The sequence below is a fragment of the Oncorhynchus keta genome, chromosome 25, assembly GCF_023373465.1.
Source record: "Oncorhynchus keta strain PuntledgeMale-10-30-2019 chromosome 25, Oket_V2, whole genome shotgun sequence".
Classification (NCBI taxonomy): domain Eukaryota; kingdom Metazoa; phylum Chordata; class Actinopteri; order Salmoniformes; family Salmonidae; genus Oncorhynchus; species Oncorhynchus keta.
Genome location: NC_068445.1, coordinates 9,672,776 through 9,690,792, shown reverse-complemented (window position 1 = coordinate 9,690,792; position 18,017 = coordinate 9,672,776). Strand labels below are relative to the sequence as shown.

Genomic DNA, 18,017 nt, shown 5'->3' with positions numbered 1-18,017 from the left:
CTGTGCTAGAGTCGAACGGATTGGCTCAGTTGGAGGATTGTGTGCTATAACCTTCTGAAGCCCGCTGTCAGACTTAAGGAGCCTCTTTAAATATTAGCTGTGTGTCAATGACCTTTTAGAAGAGCAGTGAGAATGGCCAGGTCAATGTCCTGGTGTCCCTCAGACCCCATCCGAAAAACGGTTATCTGAAACATACAGAGAGAGAAAAGAAAGAAACAATAAGGAAGAGAGAGAGGGAGACATTTACATAATCTGCATGTGATCTATACATCACTACTCACTGGGGATTTCTTTCTTTCTTGCTTTGTGAATAAATTAATTAATTAAATGTTTTTTACTGATAGAGATGATTAACACTGTGAGTAAAACCAGTCACATCATAGCTCCGTGCTTTGATACATGTGATAAGAATCAGCTGTATAAAGAGCTGCTGTCTGAAGCTCCGAGCAGAGGAAACTGCAATATACAGTATCATATATTCTCCTAGTTGACACACTTTGGAAACGGAAACGAAAAGTAGCTCGTATGCAGTGTGGTCCCAGTAGAAAAGAAGGAGAGAGAGAGAGAGAGAGAGAGAGAGAGAGAGAGAGAGAGAGAGAGAGAGAGAGAGAGAGAGAGAGAGAGAGAGAGAGAGAGAGAGAGAGAGAGAGAGAGAGAGAGAGAAAGCCGAAGGAAAGAGAGAGACATATCAAGAGTGAGTGGAGACCCTTCGATGGAGTATGGTACAGTAAGCAAGAGATAAAAAAGAAGGAAGGGGTACAGAGCAAATCAGAGGGAGAGAGGAGGTAAGATAGCGGGAAGGATGAAGGAAGGGGTACAGAGCAAATCAGAGGGAGTGAGGAGGAGGAGGTAAGATAGCGGGAAGGATGAAGGAAGGGGTACAGAGCAAATCAGAGGGAGTGAGGAGGAGGAGGTAAGATAGCGGGAAGGATGAAGGAAGGGGTACAGAGCAAATCAGAGGGAGTGAGGAGGAGGAGGTAAGACAGCGGGAAGGATGAAGGAAGGGGTACAGAGCAAATCAGAGGGAGTGAGGAGGAGGAGGTAAGATAGCGGGAAGGATGAAGGAAGGGGTACAGAGCAAATCAGAGGGAGTGAGGAGGAGGAGGTAAGACAGCGGGAAGGATGAAGGAAGGGGTACAGAGCAAATCAGAAGGAGTGAGGAGGAGGAGGTAAAGATAGCGGGAAGGATGAAGGAAGGGAAAGCAGGGGGAGGGTAAAAGAGAGGGAATGCGGCAGTTCTGCCCGATTTTGTCGCATGACGGCATGTGTGTGAAGGGCACCTTGCAGCTCCACGTATGAGCTGCGTGTTCGGAACGCTGGAGCGTGCTGAGGATCCCAGCCACAGGGACATTAATCTATTCCTGTAATCCCTCCCTCCCTCCATCCTCCTCCCTCCCCCTCCTCCCTCCATCCTCCTCCCTCCCCCCTCCTCCCTCCCCCTCCTCCCTCCTCCCCCCCATCCATCCTCCTCCCTCCCCCTCCTCCCTCCCTCCATCCTCCTCCCCCTCCCCCTCCTCCTCCCTCCCCCTCCTCCCTCCATCCTCCTCCCTCCCCCCCCTCCTCCCTCCATCCTCCTCCCCCTCCCCCCCTCCCCTCCTCCCTCCCTCCATCCTCCTCCCTCCATCCTCCTCCCTCCCCCCCTCCTCCCTCCATCCTCCTCCCTCCCTCCATCCTCCTCCCTCCCTCCCCCTCCTCCCTCCCCTCTCCTCCCTCCCCCTCCATCCTCCTCCCTCCCCCTCCTCCCTCCATCCTCCTCCCTCCCTCCCCCTCCTCCCTCCCTCCCCTCCCTCCCTCCCTCCCCCTCCCTCCCCCTCCCCCTCCCTCCCCTCCTCCTCCCTCCCCTCCCTCCATCCTCCTCCCTCCATCCTCCTCCCCCCTCCATCCTCCCATCCTCCCTCCCCCTCCTCCCTCCATCCTTCCTCCTCCCTCCCCCTCCTCCCTCCCTCCTTCCTCCTCCCTCCATCCTCCTCCCTCCATCCTCCTCCCTCCCTCCCCCTCCTCCCTCCATCCTCCTCCCTCCCCTCTCCTCCCTCCCTCCATCTTCCTCCCTCCCCCTCCTCCCTCCATCCTCCTCCCTCCCCCTCCTCCTGCCATCACATCTCCAAACCCATCTTCCCTTCTAAATGGCTCAATTTGGTGGTGCACCTTGATTTCAGCTGTCTTTAACTCGTGCCTCCCCTCAGATTATGAATCAATAGAGTAGCTCTCTCCGTCTCTCTCTTTCCCTTTTCCTAAAAGCCCTTCAGACACCAAAGGGGAGAGAGAATTTGTCTGTACGCTTGCTTGTTCATTATTTTTCCGCTACTGAGAGATGACACACATTGCCCCCTTGGAATGGGGTCCTGCAGAGAGAGAAATGAGCGTATGTATGTGTAAGAGTTACCTCCAGTACTGTGTGTCTCTATGAGCATGTGTATGAGCATTCCTGATTGTGTTTAACGTGTGAACAATGAATGTAACAAAGTTTGTTGTCATACGCACATCCTTAAAAACATCGGTGCTGGGCTAAGAAAGAATGCTTGTGAAGAACAGGAAGGCTCTCACACTGTTTCTTCTCCCAATTACTTTCTTTATTGACACCGTTTTGATCCGAACCGGCTCTTCATCAAATCAAACAGAATGAGTGCTCATCTCCCAAAATATACCCATTTCACCTCACATGATGAATAATGTAAGTATCTGCATACGTACACTACCGTTCAAAAGTTTGGGGTCACTTAGAAACGTCCTTGTTTTCCATGAAAATATACATGAAATGAGTTGCAAAATGAATAGGAAATATAGTCAAGACGTTGACAAGGTTATAAATAATGATGATTATACTTTTTCTCCCCAATTTCGTGGTATCCAATTGTTTTTAGTAGCTACTATATTGTCTCATCGCTAAAACTCACTTACGGGCTCGGGAGAGACGAAGGTTGAAAGTCATGCATCCTCCGATACACAACCCAACCAAGCCGCACTGCTTCTTAACACAGCGCGCATCCAACTCAGAAGCCAGCCGCACCAATGTGTCGGAGGAAACACCGTGCACCTGGCAACCTTGGTTAGCGTGCACTGTGCCCGGTCCGCCACAGGAGTCACTGGTGGGCGAGGAGACAAGGACATCCCTGCCGGCCAAGTCTTCTTTGTGACCTCAAACTTAGATTAGTCTGTCCATAACACTTTTTTTTACAATCTTCCCCTGTCCAGTGTCTGTGGTCTTTTGCCCATCTTTTCTTTGTATTGGCCAGTCTGAGATATGACTTTTTCTTTGCAACTCTGCCAAGAAGGCCAGCATCCCGGAGTCGCCTCTTAACTGTTGACGTTGAGACAGGTGTTTTGCGAGTACTATTTCATGAAGCTGCCAGTTGAGGACTTGTGAGGTGTCTGTTTCTCAAACTAGACACTCTAATGTACTTGTCCTCTTGCTCTGTTGTGCACCGGGGCCTCCCACTCCTCTTTCTATTCTGGTTGGAAGCATTTTGCGCTGTCCTGTGAAGGGAGTAGTACACCTCGTTGTACGAGATCTTCAGTTTCTTGGCAATTTTTCCCATGGAATAGCCTTCATTTCTCAGAATAAGAATAGACTGATGAGTCTCAGAAGAAAGGTCTTTGATTCTGGATATTTTGAGCCTGTAATAAAACCCACAAATGCTGATGCTCCAGATACTCATCTAGTCTAAAGAAGGCCAGTTATATTGCTTCTTTAATCAGTACAACAGTTTTCAGCTGTGCTAACATAATTGCAAAAAGGTTTTCGAATGATCAATTAGCCATTTAAAATGATAAACTTGGATTAGCTAATGCAACGTGCCATTGGAACACAGGAGTGATGGTTGCTGTACGCCTATATAGATATTCCATTAAAAATCAGCCATTTCCAGCTACAATAGTCATTTACAACATTAACAATGTCTACACTGTATTTCAGATGAATTTGATGACATTTTAATGGACAAAAAAATGTATTTTCTGTCAAAAACAAGGAAACGTCTAAGTGACCCCAAACTTTTGAACGGTAGTGTACATGAGGATGATATAAATATAACTGTCAGAGAGTACATGGTATGTGTGCATGTGTGTGCATGTGTAAGAGTAATTGAAAGGCCTCCCTCCAGGTGAAATTGGAGAGTAAATGGGATGTGATGGTTTCGATCCATCTTCATTGCCTGTTTGAGGACAGGGTAATTATTGTGTGTGTACACGTGGGTATGCATGTTGTCTGAATGGGTGTGTGTGTGTGTGTGTGTGTGTGTGTGTGTGTGTGTGTGTGTGTGTGTGTGTGTGTGTGTGTGTGTGTGTGTGTGTGTGTGTGTGTGTGTGTGTGTGTGTGTGTGTGTGTGTGTGTGTGTGTGAGAGAAAAAGAGAGAGATAGAGAAGGCCAGTGTGTGGTCAGGGATAGATTACTTAAGTGAGGGTTACATGACCAGGTGTGTGTTCCTGTGGTGGCTTTAGGACTGTCTGTGTGTGTGACCATAATTCCACACACTTAGTGCACAAATCACACCGGTACACTTGGACTAAAACAGCCCTAATCCTCACTTGATCTACACAGGTGGGAACTCACTGACAATAACACACAGATGAGTAAGTGCATGCGTGTGTGAATCCACCACAGGAGGTTGGTGGCAAATCAAAATCAAATCAAATTTTATTTGTCACATACACATGGTTAGCAGATGTTAATGCGAGTGTAGCGAAATGCTTGTGCTTCTAGTTCTGACAATGCAGTGATAACCAACAAGTAATCTAACTAACAATTCCAAAACTACTGTCTTATACACAGTGTAAGGGGATAAAGAATATGTACATAAGGATATACGAATGAGTGATGGTACAGAGCAGCATACAGTAGATGGTATCGAGTACAGTATATACATATGAGATGAGTATGTAGACAAAGTAAACAAAGTGGCATAGTTAAAGTGGCTAGCGATACATGTATTACATAAGGATGCAGTCGATGATGTAGAGTACAGTATATACGTATGCATATTTACATTTACATTTAAGTCATTAGCAGACGCTCTTATCCAGAGCGACTTACAAATGGCATATGACATCCAGTGGAACAGCCACTTTACAATAGTGCATCTAAATCTTTTAGGGGGTATTACTTTATATCCTAGGTATTCCTTAAAGAGGTGGGGTTTCAGGTGTCTCCGGATGAGATTGACTCCGCTGTCCTGGCGTCGACCATTGTAGCAGAGCAGCGAACAGTATATGTACTTCCTCAGTGGTAGGGAGGCGTATGGATAAATTTGCCCTTGTTTGGGTGTAGGGCCTGATCAGAGCCTGGAGGTACTGAGGTGCCGTTCCCCTCACAGCTCCGTAAAGCACCATGGTCTTGTATGCGAGCTTCAACTGGAAGCCAGTGGAGCAGAGCGGAGGAGCGGGGTTGAGAGAACTTTGAAACCAGACGTGGCTGCGTTCTGGATGAGTTGTAGGGGTTTAATGGCACAGGCAGGGAGCCCAGCCAACAGCGAGTTCCAGTAATTCCCAGACGGGAGATGAAAGTGGCTGGAGTTGAACCTACAGGAACGGGCCACCGCCTTGATCAGTGTCAGGATCACGCCAAGTGTGTTGGAGTTGTCAACCGTGATGGCTCATGGAACGGGCAGTCCTTCCCGGGAGGAAGAGCAGCTCCGTCTTGCCGAGTGCTTGAGGTGGTGATCCGTGTATGTCTGCCAGACATGCAGAGATCGTGGTCATGAAGGGGAAAGGAGAAGATTAATTGTGTGTCGTCTGCATAGCAATGATAGGAGAGACCATGTGAGGTTATGACAGAGCCAAGTGACTTGGTGTATAGCGACCTAGAGTCTGGTGGCGCGTGGTGAGGAGACAGATTCTCGCCACGCCACCTGGTAGGAGCTGTTTTGCCTTGGAGAGGAGGATCTGATGGTCCCAGCTTTGATGCACCTCCGTGATATGAGATGAATCATGTAGGGTAAGTAACCATTGTTTAAAGTGGCTAGTGATATATTTACCATTCTGGGCTGGATGATAGCGGGGTGAACAGGCAGTGGTTCGGGTGGTTGATGTCCTTGATGATCTTTATGGCCTTCCTGTAACATCGGGTGGTGTAGGTGTCCTGGAGGGCAGGTAGTTTGCCCCCGGTGATGCGTTGTGCAGACCTCACTACCCTCTGGAGAGCCTTACGGTTGAGGGCGGAGCAGTTGCCGTACCAGGCGGTGATACAGCCCGCCAGGATGCTCTCGATTGTGCATCTGTAGAAGTTTGTGAGTGCTTTTGGTGACAAGCCGAATTTCTTCAGCCTCCTGAGGTTGAAGAGGCGCTGCTGCGCCTTCTTCACGACGCTGTCAGTGTGAGTGGACCAATTCAGTTTGTCTGTGATGTGTATGCCGAGGAACTTAAAACTTGCTACCCTCTCCACTACTGTTCCATCGATGTGGATAGGGGGGTGTTCCCTCTGCTGTTTCCTGAAGTCCACAATCATCTCCTTAGTTTTGTTGACGTTGAGTGTGAGGTTATTTTCCTGACACCACACTCCGAGGGCCCTCGCCTCCTCCCTGTAGGCCGTCTCGTCGTTGTTGGTAATCAAGCCTACCACTGTTGTGTCATCCGCAAACTTGATGATTGAGTTGGAGGCGTGCGTGGCCACGCAGTCATGGGTGAACAGGGAGTACAGGAGAGGGCTCAGAACGCACCCTTGTGGGGCCCCCGTGTTGAGGATCAGCGGGGAGGAGATGTTGTTGCCTACCCTCACCACCTGGGGGCGGCCCGTCAGGAAGTCCAGTACCCAGTTGCACAGGGCGGGGTCGAGATCCAGGGTCTCGAGCTTGATGACGAGCTTGGAGGGTACTATGGCGATGAATGCTGAGCTGTAGTCGATGAACAGCATTCTCACATAGGTATTCCTCTTGTCCAGGTGGGTTAGGGCAGTGTGCAGTGTGGTTGAGATTGCATCGTCTGTGGACCTATTTGGGCGGTAAGCAAATTGGAGTGGGTCTAGGGTGTCAGGTAGGGTGGAGGTGATATGGTCCTTGACTAGTCTCTCAAAGCACTTCATGATGACGGAAGTGAGTGCTACGGGGCGGTAGTCGTTTAGCTCAGTTACCTTAGCTTTCTTGGGAACAGGAACAATGTGTGGCCCTCTTGAAGCATGTGGGAACAGCAGACTGGTATAGGGATTGATTGAATATGTCCGTAAACACACCGGCCAGCTGGTCTGCGCATGCTCTGAGGGCGCGGCTGGGGATGCCGTCTGGCCTGCAGCCTTGCGAGGGTTAACACGTTTAAATGTCTTACTCACCTCGGCTGCAGTGAAGGAGAGACCACATGTTTTCGTTGCAGGCCGTGTCAGTGGCACTGTATTGTCCTCAAAGCGGGCAAAAAAGTTATTTAGTCTGCCTGGGAGCAAGACATCCTGGTCCGTGACTGGGCTGGGTTTCTTCTTGTAGTCCGTGATTGACTGTAGACCCTGCCACATGCCTCTTGTGTCTGAGCCGTTGAATTGAGATTCTACTTTGTCTCTGTACTGACGCTTAGCTTGTTTAATAGCCTTGCGGAGGGAATAGCTGCATTGTTTATATTCGGACATGGCACCTTAATTAGGGAGGACGGGTTTTTGGCAATGGCTGGAGCGGAATGGTATCAAATTCCATTTGCTCCGTTCCGGACAATATTGAGCCGTCCTCTCAGCAGCCTCCAGTGGAACCCACCAGATCACTGCTTCCTATATGTGAATGACAGAAACGATGAACGAAGGTGGCCTCCACCTCGTCAACTTCTCTTTTCCTTTCCTCTCCTCTTCCTCCTACTCCTACTGATCCTCCTCCTCCTCCACCCACCATAGCCCCCAAGGTGACCCTCTGCGGAGCCATGTGTTAGGGAGGGAGCACCATGTTGCCACAGCTAGGGCTAGGGGTATAATTTGATCGCAAGAGAGGCTTAGTTTTCTGTCCTTATGCAGGGGTAGGAAATACACCCCTCCTCTTCTCAATTTGTATCCTACAGGGAAATATTTTCTTGAGTGCTTACTGTTGGTATAACATGTCTATATTTAATCGTGACGTATGCGTTCGTTGGTTACACATATACTTCCATATATGTTTTTCTCTTGCACACATATATGCTGTAGTCTCTAATACCAATTGGTCTACAGTCTGTGTGAAGGGAATATCTCATTCTGTAGATGACTGACATTTTCATGCCTATTGAGTGACACGTGTCACTCGGCAATGATTGATGTCACACCATAGACATCCGCCTGTCACACCATCACATGTCGAGGAGAGGGCAGAGGAGAGAAGAGACATACTAGTCACTAGTGGGAAGCACCACTTTTAAGTGAGAATGGATGCTGTTTGATCATGTTGCTCGTCAGTGGTGGAAAAAGTACCCCATTGTCATAATTCAGTAAAAGTATAGATGCCTTAATAGAAAGTTACTCAAGTAAACGTGAAAGTCAACCAGTAAAATACTACTTGAGTAAAAGTCTAAAAGTATTTGGTTTTAAATATACTTAAGTATCAAAAGTAGAAATAAAAAGCATAAATAATTTGAAATTCCTTATATTAAACAAAGCAGCAAAGCACCATTTTCTTGTTTTTAAAATTGACGGCTAGCCAGGGGCACACTCCAACACACATACCCCAAGGTGATCCTCTGTGGAGCCATGTGCTAGGGAGGGAGCACCATGTTGCCACAGCTAATGTTAGTCAATGGTAGGTGTATAATTTCATCACAAGGGTTTTTTGTTTTTTTGTCATTTTGCAGGGGGAAGAAATACACCCATCTTCTTCTCCATTTGTATCCTACAGGGAAATGTTTGCTTGAGTGCTTACTGTTGGTATAACATGTCTATCTATAAATACACTCCTACATATTTATATGGACAGTGAAGCAAAAACCTTTCATTTTGATCTATACTCCAGCATTTATTGTCTGTGGCCAAACATATTGGCATCATTTCACTTTGATTAAATAATACTAATTCCCTATTTACTCACACCCCTTGACTTATTCTTCATTTGTGACCCTTTTCAGGAATCTAGACGTACTCTATGTCGTGGCTCACTACTTAACAGAGCCGCTTGAACGTAAACCTTTTTTTGACAAAATGCGTTTTTTGGCGGAGATGCCTTCTGGAACATGTGAACTTTCATGTGCCTTAATAACAAACGTGTATGCCATCTGTAAATACGAATACAATTGCTAAATTAAAAACCTAGTTGGTTTAGCCACAGAAAAAGTGAGCAACCTTCCCGCTAGCCATGGTTGGCTGAGATAATGAGAAGGCTGGACATACCGAGAGATGAGTTTGGATTGGTCTGCCATATAGCACGCATCTGTCTCTCCACTGGCTTCCAGTTGAAGCTCGCATCCGCTACAAGACCATGGTGCTTGCCTACGGAGCTGTGAGGGGAACGGCACCTCAGTACCTCCAGGCTCTGATCAGGCCCTACACCCAAACAATGGCACTGCGTTCATCCACCTCTGGCCTGCTCGCCTCCCTACCACTGAGGAAGTACAGTTCCCGCTCAGCCCAGTCAAAACTGTTCGCTGCTCTGGCTCCCCAATGGTGGAACACACTCCCTCACGACGCCAGGACAGCGGTTCTCAATCACCACCTTCCGGAGACACCTGAAACCCCACCTCTTTATAATCTCCAGGAATACCTAGGATAGGATAAAGTAATCCTTCTCACCCCCCTTAAAAGATTTAGATGCACTATTGTAAAGTGGCTGTTCCACTGGATGTCATAAGGTGAATGCACCAATTTGTAAGTCGCTCTGGATAAGAGCGTCTGCTAAATGACTTAAATGTAAATGTAAATCTGTCTATTAGAGCTGGTCAGTATGTGTTGGTAATCCTGTCTAACGTGGCTTTTTTTAATGTGTCGCATAGTGAAACTGCATAAGTGTTGATGTCTCCTTTCTGAAGGACAGAGTTCAGTGGAATTCGAGTATGATAGCTAAGGAGATGGAGAAAACATCTGTCTCCGGATTACATCTTCAAACTAAGGGCAACCATGGCATCCGTGACAGGACACGCGTCCATCTATGATGTACATGGGTAAGAAAGTGGTTTCATTTCAAGTTAAAGTGTATTGTTAGCTCGCTAACTTTAGCTGGGTGGCTCGATGTTGGTTAGCTACCTACAGATTCATGCAGGGTAGTAACGTCAAGAGTTGTGATTATGGTTCACTGTTTAGCTAGCTAGCTACATGTCTTAACAAAATACTCCACTATGTAACCATTTCAGGTGCGTTCGTAAATTCAGTCTGGCCATCTACTCCGATTTCAGAGCACTCTCATCTGAGTTTGCCAGAGTGCAGAATAACTGATGAATTTACGAACACTCAACAACAGTTGAATATGGCTGGTGTCAGGAAACGTCGGCATAAAAACTTAATTAAATTGTTGCAAGCAGCACAGTTACAGTCACCAATGCTCTGGATAACATGAAAACAACCTAACCAGCTCTGCTCGGCCGAGTAAAACAGTCAGAGTTTGGGTTGGGGCTAAAGCTTAAAATGGTGTGAATAAAGAAGAGCTCTCCTGGAAGGAACCAAAACATTCAAAGGCCATTTTCTCAAAGTGAGGTTACAGGTTTATCAACTTTCAAACCAGAATTACTTTCCCATTTTTGTCAAATGCAGTATATTACATACCATTTTGTAGCCCTGTGTTCCTGCTTTCATCCAACGGAAGAAAACACAATTTCAAATTTTGCTACTTAACACTGAATCAAGGTGGTCGGTCACATTTTGTTGTGTTGGTGTCTGAATTCTAAATGTGTTATTTTCAGACATCCATAATGTCAAAGTGGAATTATGTTTTTACAAATGAATGAAAAATGTAAAGCTGAAATGGCTTGAGTCAATAATTATTCAGCCCCTTTGTCATGGTAAGCCTAAATCAGTTCAGGAGTAAAAACGTGATAAAAATAATAGAATAGAGCTAAGTACAGGCAAAATCTTAACAGTAAACCTGTTTCCAACAGATACTGGGAGACAAATTCACCTTTCATCAGGATAATAAACTAAAACACAAGGCCAAATATATACACTGGAGTTGCTTACCAAGACATTCAATATTCCTCAGTTGCCTTGTTACATTTTAAATCGGATTGAATATCTATTGGCAAGACTTGAAAATGGCTGTCTAGCAATGATCAACAGCCAACTTGACAGAGCTTTAAAAATAATATTGTGCAAATATTGTACAATCCAGGTGTGCAAAGTTCATAGAGACTTACCCAGAAAGAATGACAGCTGTACTCGATGCCAAAGGTGATTCAGGGGTGTGAATACTTAAGGAAATTAGACATTTCTGCATTTCATTCTCAATACATTTTCAAAAATGTCTAATACTTCTCACTTTACCATTATGGTGTGTTGTGTGTAATTGGGTGGGAATTATATATTTTTTCATACATTTTGAATTCAAGCTGTAACACAACAAAATGTGGAATGTATAAAATGTAGTCAAAAGTTTAGTGTTCAGTACACATTCCTTACACATGACCCGCTATCGAGATGGCTACTAATAGAAATCTTCATCGAAACACTGACTACACGAAAGAGCACCGCACCTGCTGTGTGAAACCGCGCAGATTTGAATGTCATGGTGACATATAGGCTACAAGCCCAAAGGATTCTCAGTCATATTCCATCATCCAAACACATTAGTCCCACGTCATCAGAAATCTTACGGCATTGCCTTGGTCTAAACTCTATCGAGCTTTATCTACTCAACGTCACACTACCGTGCTTGGCATTAGCATTAGCCCGCATTAGCCTCAGCCAAACTAGACCAAGGTGGCAGCACAAACCAACCAATCTTCCTCAGTATGATCCATCCCATAGATGACGTACTGTACTGTAGTAAAGTAGTGGTAGATAGTGGTGGCAGTAGTTGAGGAAGAGATTTACTCTTTAGCCTATCAGATATTCTTGGCTCCACAGCTGCTCTAGAGACTCCATGCGACTGGGTGTCCTGGAGTTCCATCTGCTTGAGCGTGGAAACCTCACAGAGCTCAGATCAATCCACTTACACACCCAACATCTGTGATGAGCATCTCTCTCTCTCTCTCTCTCTCTCTCTCTCTCTCTCTCTCTCTCTCTCTCTCTCTCTCTCTCTCTCTCTCTCTCTCTCTCACACTATGTGGGAATGTGCATTTCTCTCGCTATGTGTGTGTCCATATAAGGGGGAAGAAAACATGGAAGAAAAAATAGGATGCACAATGAAAAGGAGCAAGCAACCACACCAAAACAAATCATCACATTACAAGGCACATTTTTTGGGGCACCTGACAAAGAAACAAAGGAGAGACAAAATGAAGTGTATATATTGTTTAATTTCAATAGATATACAATTACAAAACAATAAATTACGTAGGGAGAGGAGGGACATAGTTCATAGTAAAAGTATGTGCAACCATGAATGACATGTCAACAATAGCAGCTAGCATATGTCAATATGGTTGGAAAGCGGAGACAAATGTAAACATTACTGGAGACACCTTATGCTTGCAAAGTGTAGTGCAGTAGCAACTGTAAATGGGTGAATTGTTACACCCCACAGTTAGCCAAGTTAGTTAGCTAGCTAGACAATTTTTTTGCAGTTATTTAACTTAGCAACTGCCCCTACACTGTTTTGCTAGCTACCATAATGTTATTGTGTAAAAAAAAAAAACATTTCCCCGATTTGACATGGTGTCTCCAGTTGTGTTCACTGGCGTATTGTGCAACTGAGATTTAAATGTGTGTATTATAAACAAAGTGTGTATTTTAAAACCTTTATATAACAGAGTGTGCATTTGCATATTGAGGCCAACTTTCCATGCAAATTACATGATGCATGTGCTTGTGTAACCAACTGTTAAATTAGAATATTGTAAAGCAAAGGCATGTGTTTGTTTGGTGCATGCAGGCTAATGGAGGCTCAGGTGTTTAATGAGTACAGACACAGTGAGTGTTATTTTAATCTCAGGCACAGTATGTATGACGATAATATCTCATGGTTTGGAATGGACACAGCAGTGTGTGTGTGTGTGTGTGTGTGTGTGTGTGTGTGTGTGTGTGTGTGTGTGTGACTAATACCGTCGGTCTGGAACTCAAAACTCACTGATTACCATGTGATTACCTTCATTATCCACTTACCATAGTGCTTGTTTCTTGCCCTGTGAAATGTGACTTTGTGCCAGGCATAGTGCAGTGATAATATGTATCATTGTGTTTGTAGTGGGACAGTGTACTACACATTGAGGATGATCACTATAATAAGCATGCAGCTTCTCTCTGCAAGAAACACTGATCTGAAGAGACCTTGTCACCGCCTGAGCTAGGGAAGGTTAATTAGGGAAGGTTAATTATGTGAGTGACAGTTCACTAAACACAGCTTGTGGGGTATGTTTCAAATGGATATGACAGATGGACAGGAGAGAAAGCAGCCTAAAGTAGGTCCTGGATGACATCAGAGGGCCTTTAAATACACAGCCCTGTCACAGCCCCAATCCCCTAGATGCAGATGTAAGCAATATGGCAGAAATTCCACTAGCCTATTAGACGTGGAGGTGGAGCTGCTATAATATCGCTTAAACCTATCACATCCTCTCAGATCTCCACTAGTGTCTAGGGGGTAAGGGCTAAAGGGGTTGTTTCTGGACAGGGCCACAGTCTCATTATTCCCAAATCTTCTCTTTTTTTATCTTTACATTGACATCTATGTTTTTCTCCCTAATCCCCATCACACTGGTGCTTGAGACTTTGTACAGTTGATCAGGGCTCTCCAACCCTGTTCCTGGAGAGCTACCGTCCTGTAGGTTTTCACTCCTACTCTAATCTAGCACACCTGATTCTATTAATTAGCTGGTTGATAAGCTGAGTCAGGTTAGTTACAACTGGGGTTGGAGAGAAAACCTACAGGTGGGTAGCTCTCCGGGAAACAGGGTTGTAAAAGCCCTGCAGTAGAGGCATGGGGAGTTGGGGTAGGGGATGTTTCCAAGGTGACGAGTGAGCGAGCCTGAACACTCACCAGCTCCTTCTTCTTCATGCATTCCATGAGGATGATGAAGAGGTGCTGGGCCTGGGTCCGGCTGTACGTGAAGGTCTTCTGGATGGTCACCAGCAACTGGTCCCTCAGAGACTCATTTATGATCCTGGTAAAAATGAGCGAAAAGGAGAAAGAGGAGAGGGAAAGAGGGGGGAAGAGCAGAAGGGAGAAAGGAGAGATGATGAATTGTGGCCGATAAGGGTAAAAGAGACCTAGACGAGAAACTTACATTTAAGTTGAAGTATTAAAGGCACACCTCAGGATTTTGGCAATGATGCCCTTTATCTACTTACCCAGAGTCAGATGAACTCGGGGATACCATTTTTATGTTTCTATGTCCAGTATGAAGGACGTTATAGGTAGTTGCGCTAACTACAGCCATTGGCTCGCAACACTACCTCTAACTTCCTTCATACTGGACACAGAAAATAAAATTGGTATCCACAAGTTCATAAAGGGCCTCATTGCCTTAATTATCCATTTAACATTTATCCTAAGTATTAGGACTGTATTTGGGACACACTACTAAGGCACCTTAATGCACCCGCAATACTGTAGCAAATCTGTGTATGTGATATGTGACACGTACCCTCCCTCCTCAGAGTACTTGTGTCCAAATGCCAGGATGTCCGAAGCACGCCCGCTCCCATCACACACCACCACGGGCACAGGTGGGGTGTCCCTTAGGTACTCTAACACGATGGAGATCACATTAGGACCCCCCTCCACTATCAGAGCCACCACTGGCACTCCCTGACCAATACCTACAGAGAGAGAAAGGGAGGAAGGGGGGAGGGAGCAAAAGAGAAAGAGAGAGAGATAGTGGTGGAAGAAGGAAGGAAAACCAGACAGGAAAGAAATCAGAAAACAGAGAGAAAAAAAGGTGCAAACGAAAAGCACTCATTAAATCCCACAGGAGTAACCTGACAGACAGCCATGAGGGAGGTGGGACTGACAAAATTTAAATGGGGGCCGTGTTGCGTGCCACGATTCAACGAGTGCCCCGACATCTCATCTCTCAACTAAAATATAAATGCTGCTTAAAGATGAATTTGTGCCACAGGTCTGGCAGCAGCATTCAGAGAGAGTTTCCTATTTCTACGGATATTTCTGAGCATCTAGCGGAAGCACGGAGCCGCGCTTGAGCCGCATCGATGCCCTGGAGCAAGTACCCTCCTGCTGCAGAGGGACGGCCTCAAACTGGCTAATCAGAAGCTATTAAAGGGATATTTCGGGATTTTGGCAATGAAGTCCTAACTAGTGTTAGCGCAAAGACAGTCTCCTGAGCTAAGCTAGTTAGCTTTGGCCCGAGAAACTACCTCTACCTTCCTTCATTCTGGACGCAGAGACATAGAAAATAGTATCCGGAAGTTCATCTGACTCCGGGGAAGTAGATAAAGGGTTTCAATGCCAAAATCATGAACTATCCCTTTAAGACTCATTAGAAGTAATTAACAGGTGGGTTCTGGAGCTTACACAGGCTGGGAGAACAAGCTTGGAAAGAGAAAGGATGCACATAAGCCCTACAGTACCAAACCCCCACAAGGACGCCCAGTTCTCTCTGAGCTTCTCGCTCTCTCGCTCTCTCTCTCTCTCTTTCTGTCACACTCTCTGTCTCTCATTTAGCTGCCGCCAGTCAGTTTTTTTCACTCAAATTCAAAAGCCATGTCCCTGCTGGATCCTCCCTCCCAACCTTGCCTGCATAATTTCACTGTGGATAGGTGGGCCACTGACTCAGGGCCCGCTCACACATGTGCCATCATTGTGTCTTGCTCGCTACAGGCAAAGTTACATAAAGAGGGAGCTATTTTAGGGCCTAGCATACTTTGAAGGTAAGAACATCACCACACTGTACATCAGGCGCAGGAGAACAAGTAGGCTTGTCTATTCATAATGGTTTTAATTGACTTCTTCTCTTACTCTTTACCTCTTCATGTGTCATGAGCAAGCGATGATGGCTACTGCGGTTTGAGGGACACCACTTGCACCACTCGCACCTGAAGGGTGACAAGACACCAATTGACAAGACACCAGATGAGGAAGGGAGAGCACAGCTGGGTCGTTGCTAATTGGCTAGAGAGAGAGAGCGAGAGAGCAGTGCCTGCATACACCACAACACACCACACCACTCAAACTCAGGATGAAAGAGCAGGTACAGACTGCACTGTCTTACAGTATGTCTCCTACTAAAGCTAGTTGATATGTCTGAGGGTTAGAGCAAGGTGTTCGCAACAAGGTGCTGGGTGGTGGGTTTCCATTCCCACTTGGGCCACATCTACAGAATATTTGTTTAAGTGTCAATGCTAGCAGTTCTGCAAATGGCTTTGAATAAAAGCGGTCTAATAAATGACCATGCTATATTGTTATTATATGAATGGTCTCTCAGGTAGAGTAGGGACATCAGTATTCCTTCTTAACTTACATCACAGAGCCATTTAGAAACAGATGGACAGTTATCTTTGTGCTCTTTGTTTGGGTAGGATAGAAGAGCTGTGAAAAGAGCTCTCCAAAATGGAAAATATTGAAAAATGTCTCAAAAAGATAACTAATCTCTCATAGTTGTGTGGGGAGGAGATTACTCTGGAGTCTATGGAGTAGAACGTTAGGCTTTGCGAGACAAGTCATTTGTTTTGTCAGCACACACTGTGTCAGTACCTCCTCTGATAACGTTTCCACAACAGCTAACAGTCATGTTTCTGACATGAAATCAGGGCATTTACAAACCCAATATCAAACAGATTCTTTAACAGATACCATTACCCCATCGCTAACATGTTCACTACCATCCCATTTATATAAGAGACATCAATTTGGAGTTTTCTGTGTTAGATTAGTGGAGGCTAGGAGCTCGTAACTGGAGCAGATCCATCCCTTTCTCTCTTTGAATGCTCTCGCTCCATCTCTCTTTCTGTCTCCGCTGGCAGCTCCACACACCCAACCACCCCTCTGTATCTACTTTCTCCCCCGCCCCCCCCCCCCACTTTTTTTTCTCTCTTTCTCTCTACCTCTCCTTCTTTGACGTCCACGGCCCCTGCTCAAAAATATGAAGAGAAAGAAAGAGAGAGGGGGCCGTTAGAGCGAGCCTCACCATCCTCCAACATCTATCTTTAGCCCGGGAGGGAGGAGTTGTGAGGGGAACACATGTGACACGCTTAAAAGGACCTCATTATGGTTCCATTGACTCACCCAGAGAAACATTAGCATGGCTGGAGGAGATTTCTCTATGTGGGTCGTTTTCACACGTCTCGGCCTACCCTCATCATCCCGACTGCATTTGCTAGCACCTATTTCTTCAGAGAGGACTGGCAAATTGGAGCCATGAATGTATTAAGATGTGAAATGTAGAGAAGAGAAGGTTAGAGATGGACATAAGGGTCCGGGTTCTACAGAGCTGCTGCTCCATTTCCGTTACTTATGTCTCCGTTGCACTTTGACTGGTCTGTTCTTCTGTTCTCTTCTGGATAGAATCCATCCAATTCTATTTCAGCTGTGCTGTGTCGTGGAAGGATTTGTGATCCAAAACGAGTCATGCTCACTAAGACCAAGAGAATTAAGTTAGATTGTGGGAATTTACCTTTTCAGAGGGATAGCATGGAAAGAAAGGTGCAAGTGTGAAATGGAAGAGATTTGAACCCATGCCAGCACAGGTATGACTGTGTGCTGGAAGTGGTGGCACTAACCGCTAGACCACCGGATTGTGGGATATTGTTTACTGCAGGGGTAGGCCTACTCAACCACTATTTGAGTAGGTCTGGTCATACAAATGTCCTAGGTGGGAAAGGTTGGATTTTGTCAAACCACCAAATTGAATCAAATGTATTTTACTGTACAGTAATAGCCAAAAGTTTTGAGAATGACACAAATATACATTTTCACAAAGTCTGCTGCCTCAGTTTGTATGATGGCAATTTGCATACACTCCAGAATGTTATGAAGAGTGATCAGATGAATTGCAATGAATTGCAAAGTCCCTCTTTGCCATGCAAATGAACTGAATCCCCCAAAAAACATTTC

The 18,017-nt window shown here is 45.7% G+C and overlaps 1 protein-coding gene across 5 annotated transcripts in view; it reads right to left on the bottom strand.

The window, feature by feature from the left end:
* LOC118358114 (transient receptor potential cation channel subfamily M member 3) overlaps positions 1 to 18,017 on the bottom strand; it is a 231,884-nt gene that overhangs the window by 74,859 nt on the left and 139,008 nt on the right. For 4 of the 5 annotated variants that reach the window (XM_052478593.1, XM_035735591.2, XM_052478594.1 and 1 more), the window contains exons 7-9: positions 14,593 to 14,767; positions 13,986 to 14,109; positions 113 to 185 (exon numbers count right to left, since the gene is read on the bottom strand). In XM_052478593.1, the coding sequence (XP_052334553.1) occupies positions 113 to 185; positions 13,986 to 14,109; positions 14,593 to 14,767 (372 nt within the window). Of the gene's footprint in view, positions 1 to 112; positions 186 to 13,985; positions 14,110 to 14,592; positions 14,826 to 16,579; positions 16,611 to 18,017 lie in introns of all 5 variants that reach the window. The other variant, XM_052478596.1, reaches the window with a different exon arrangement.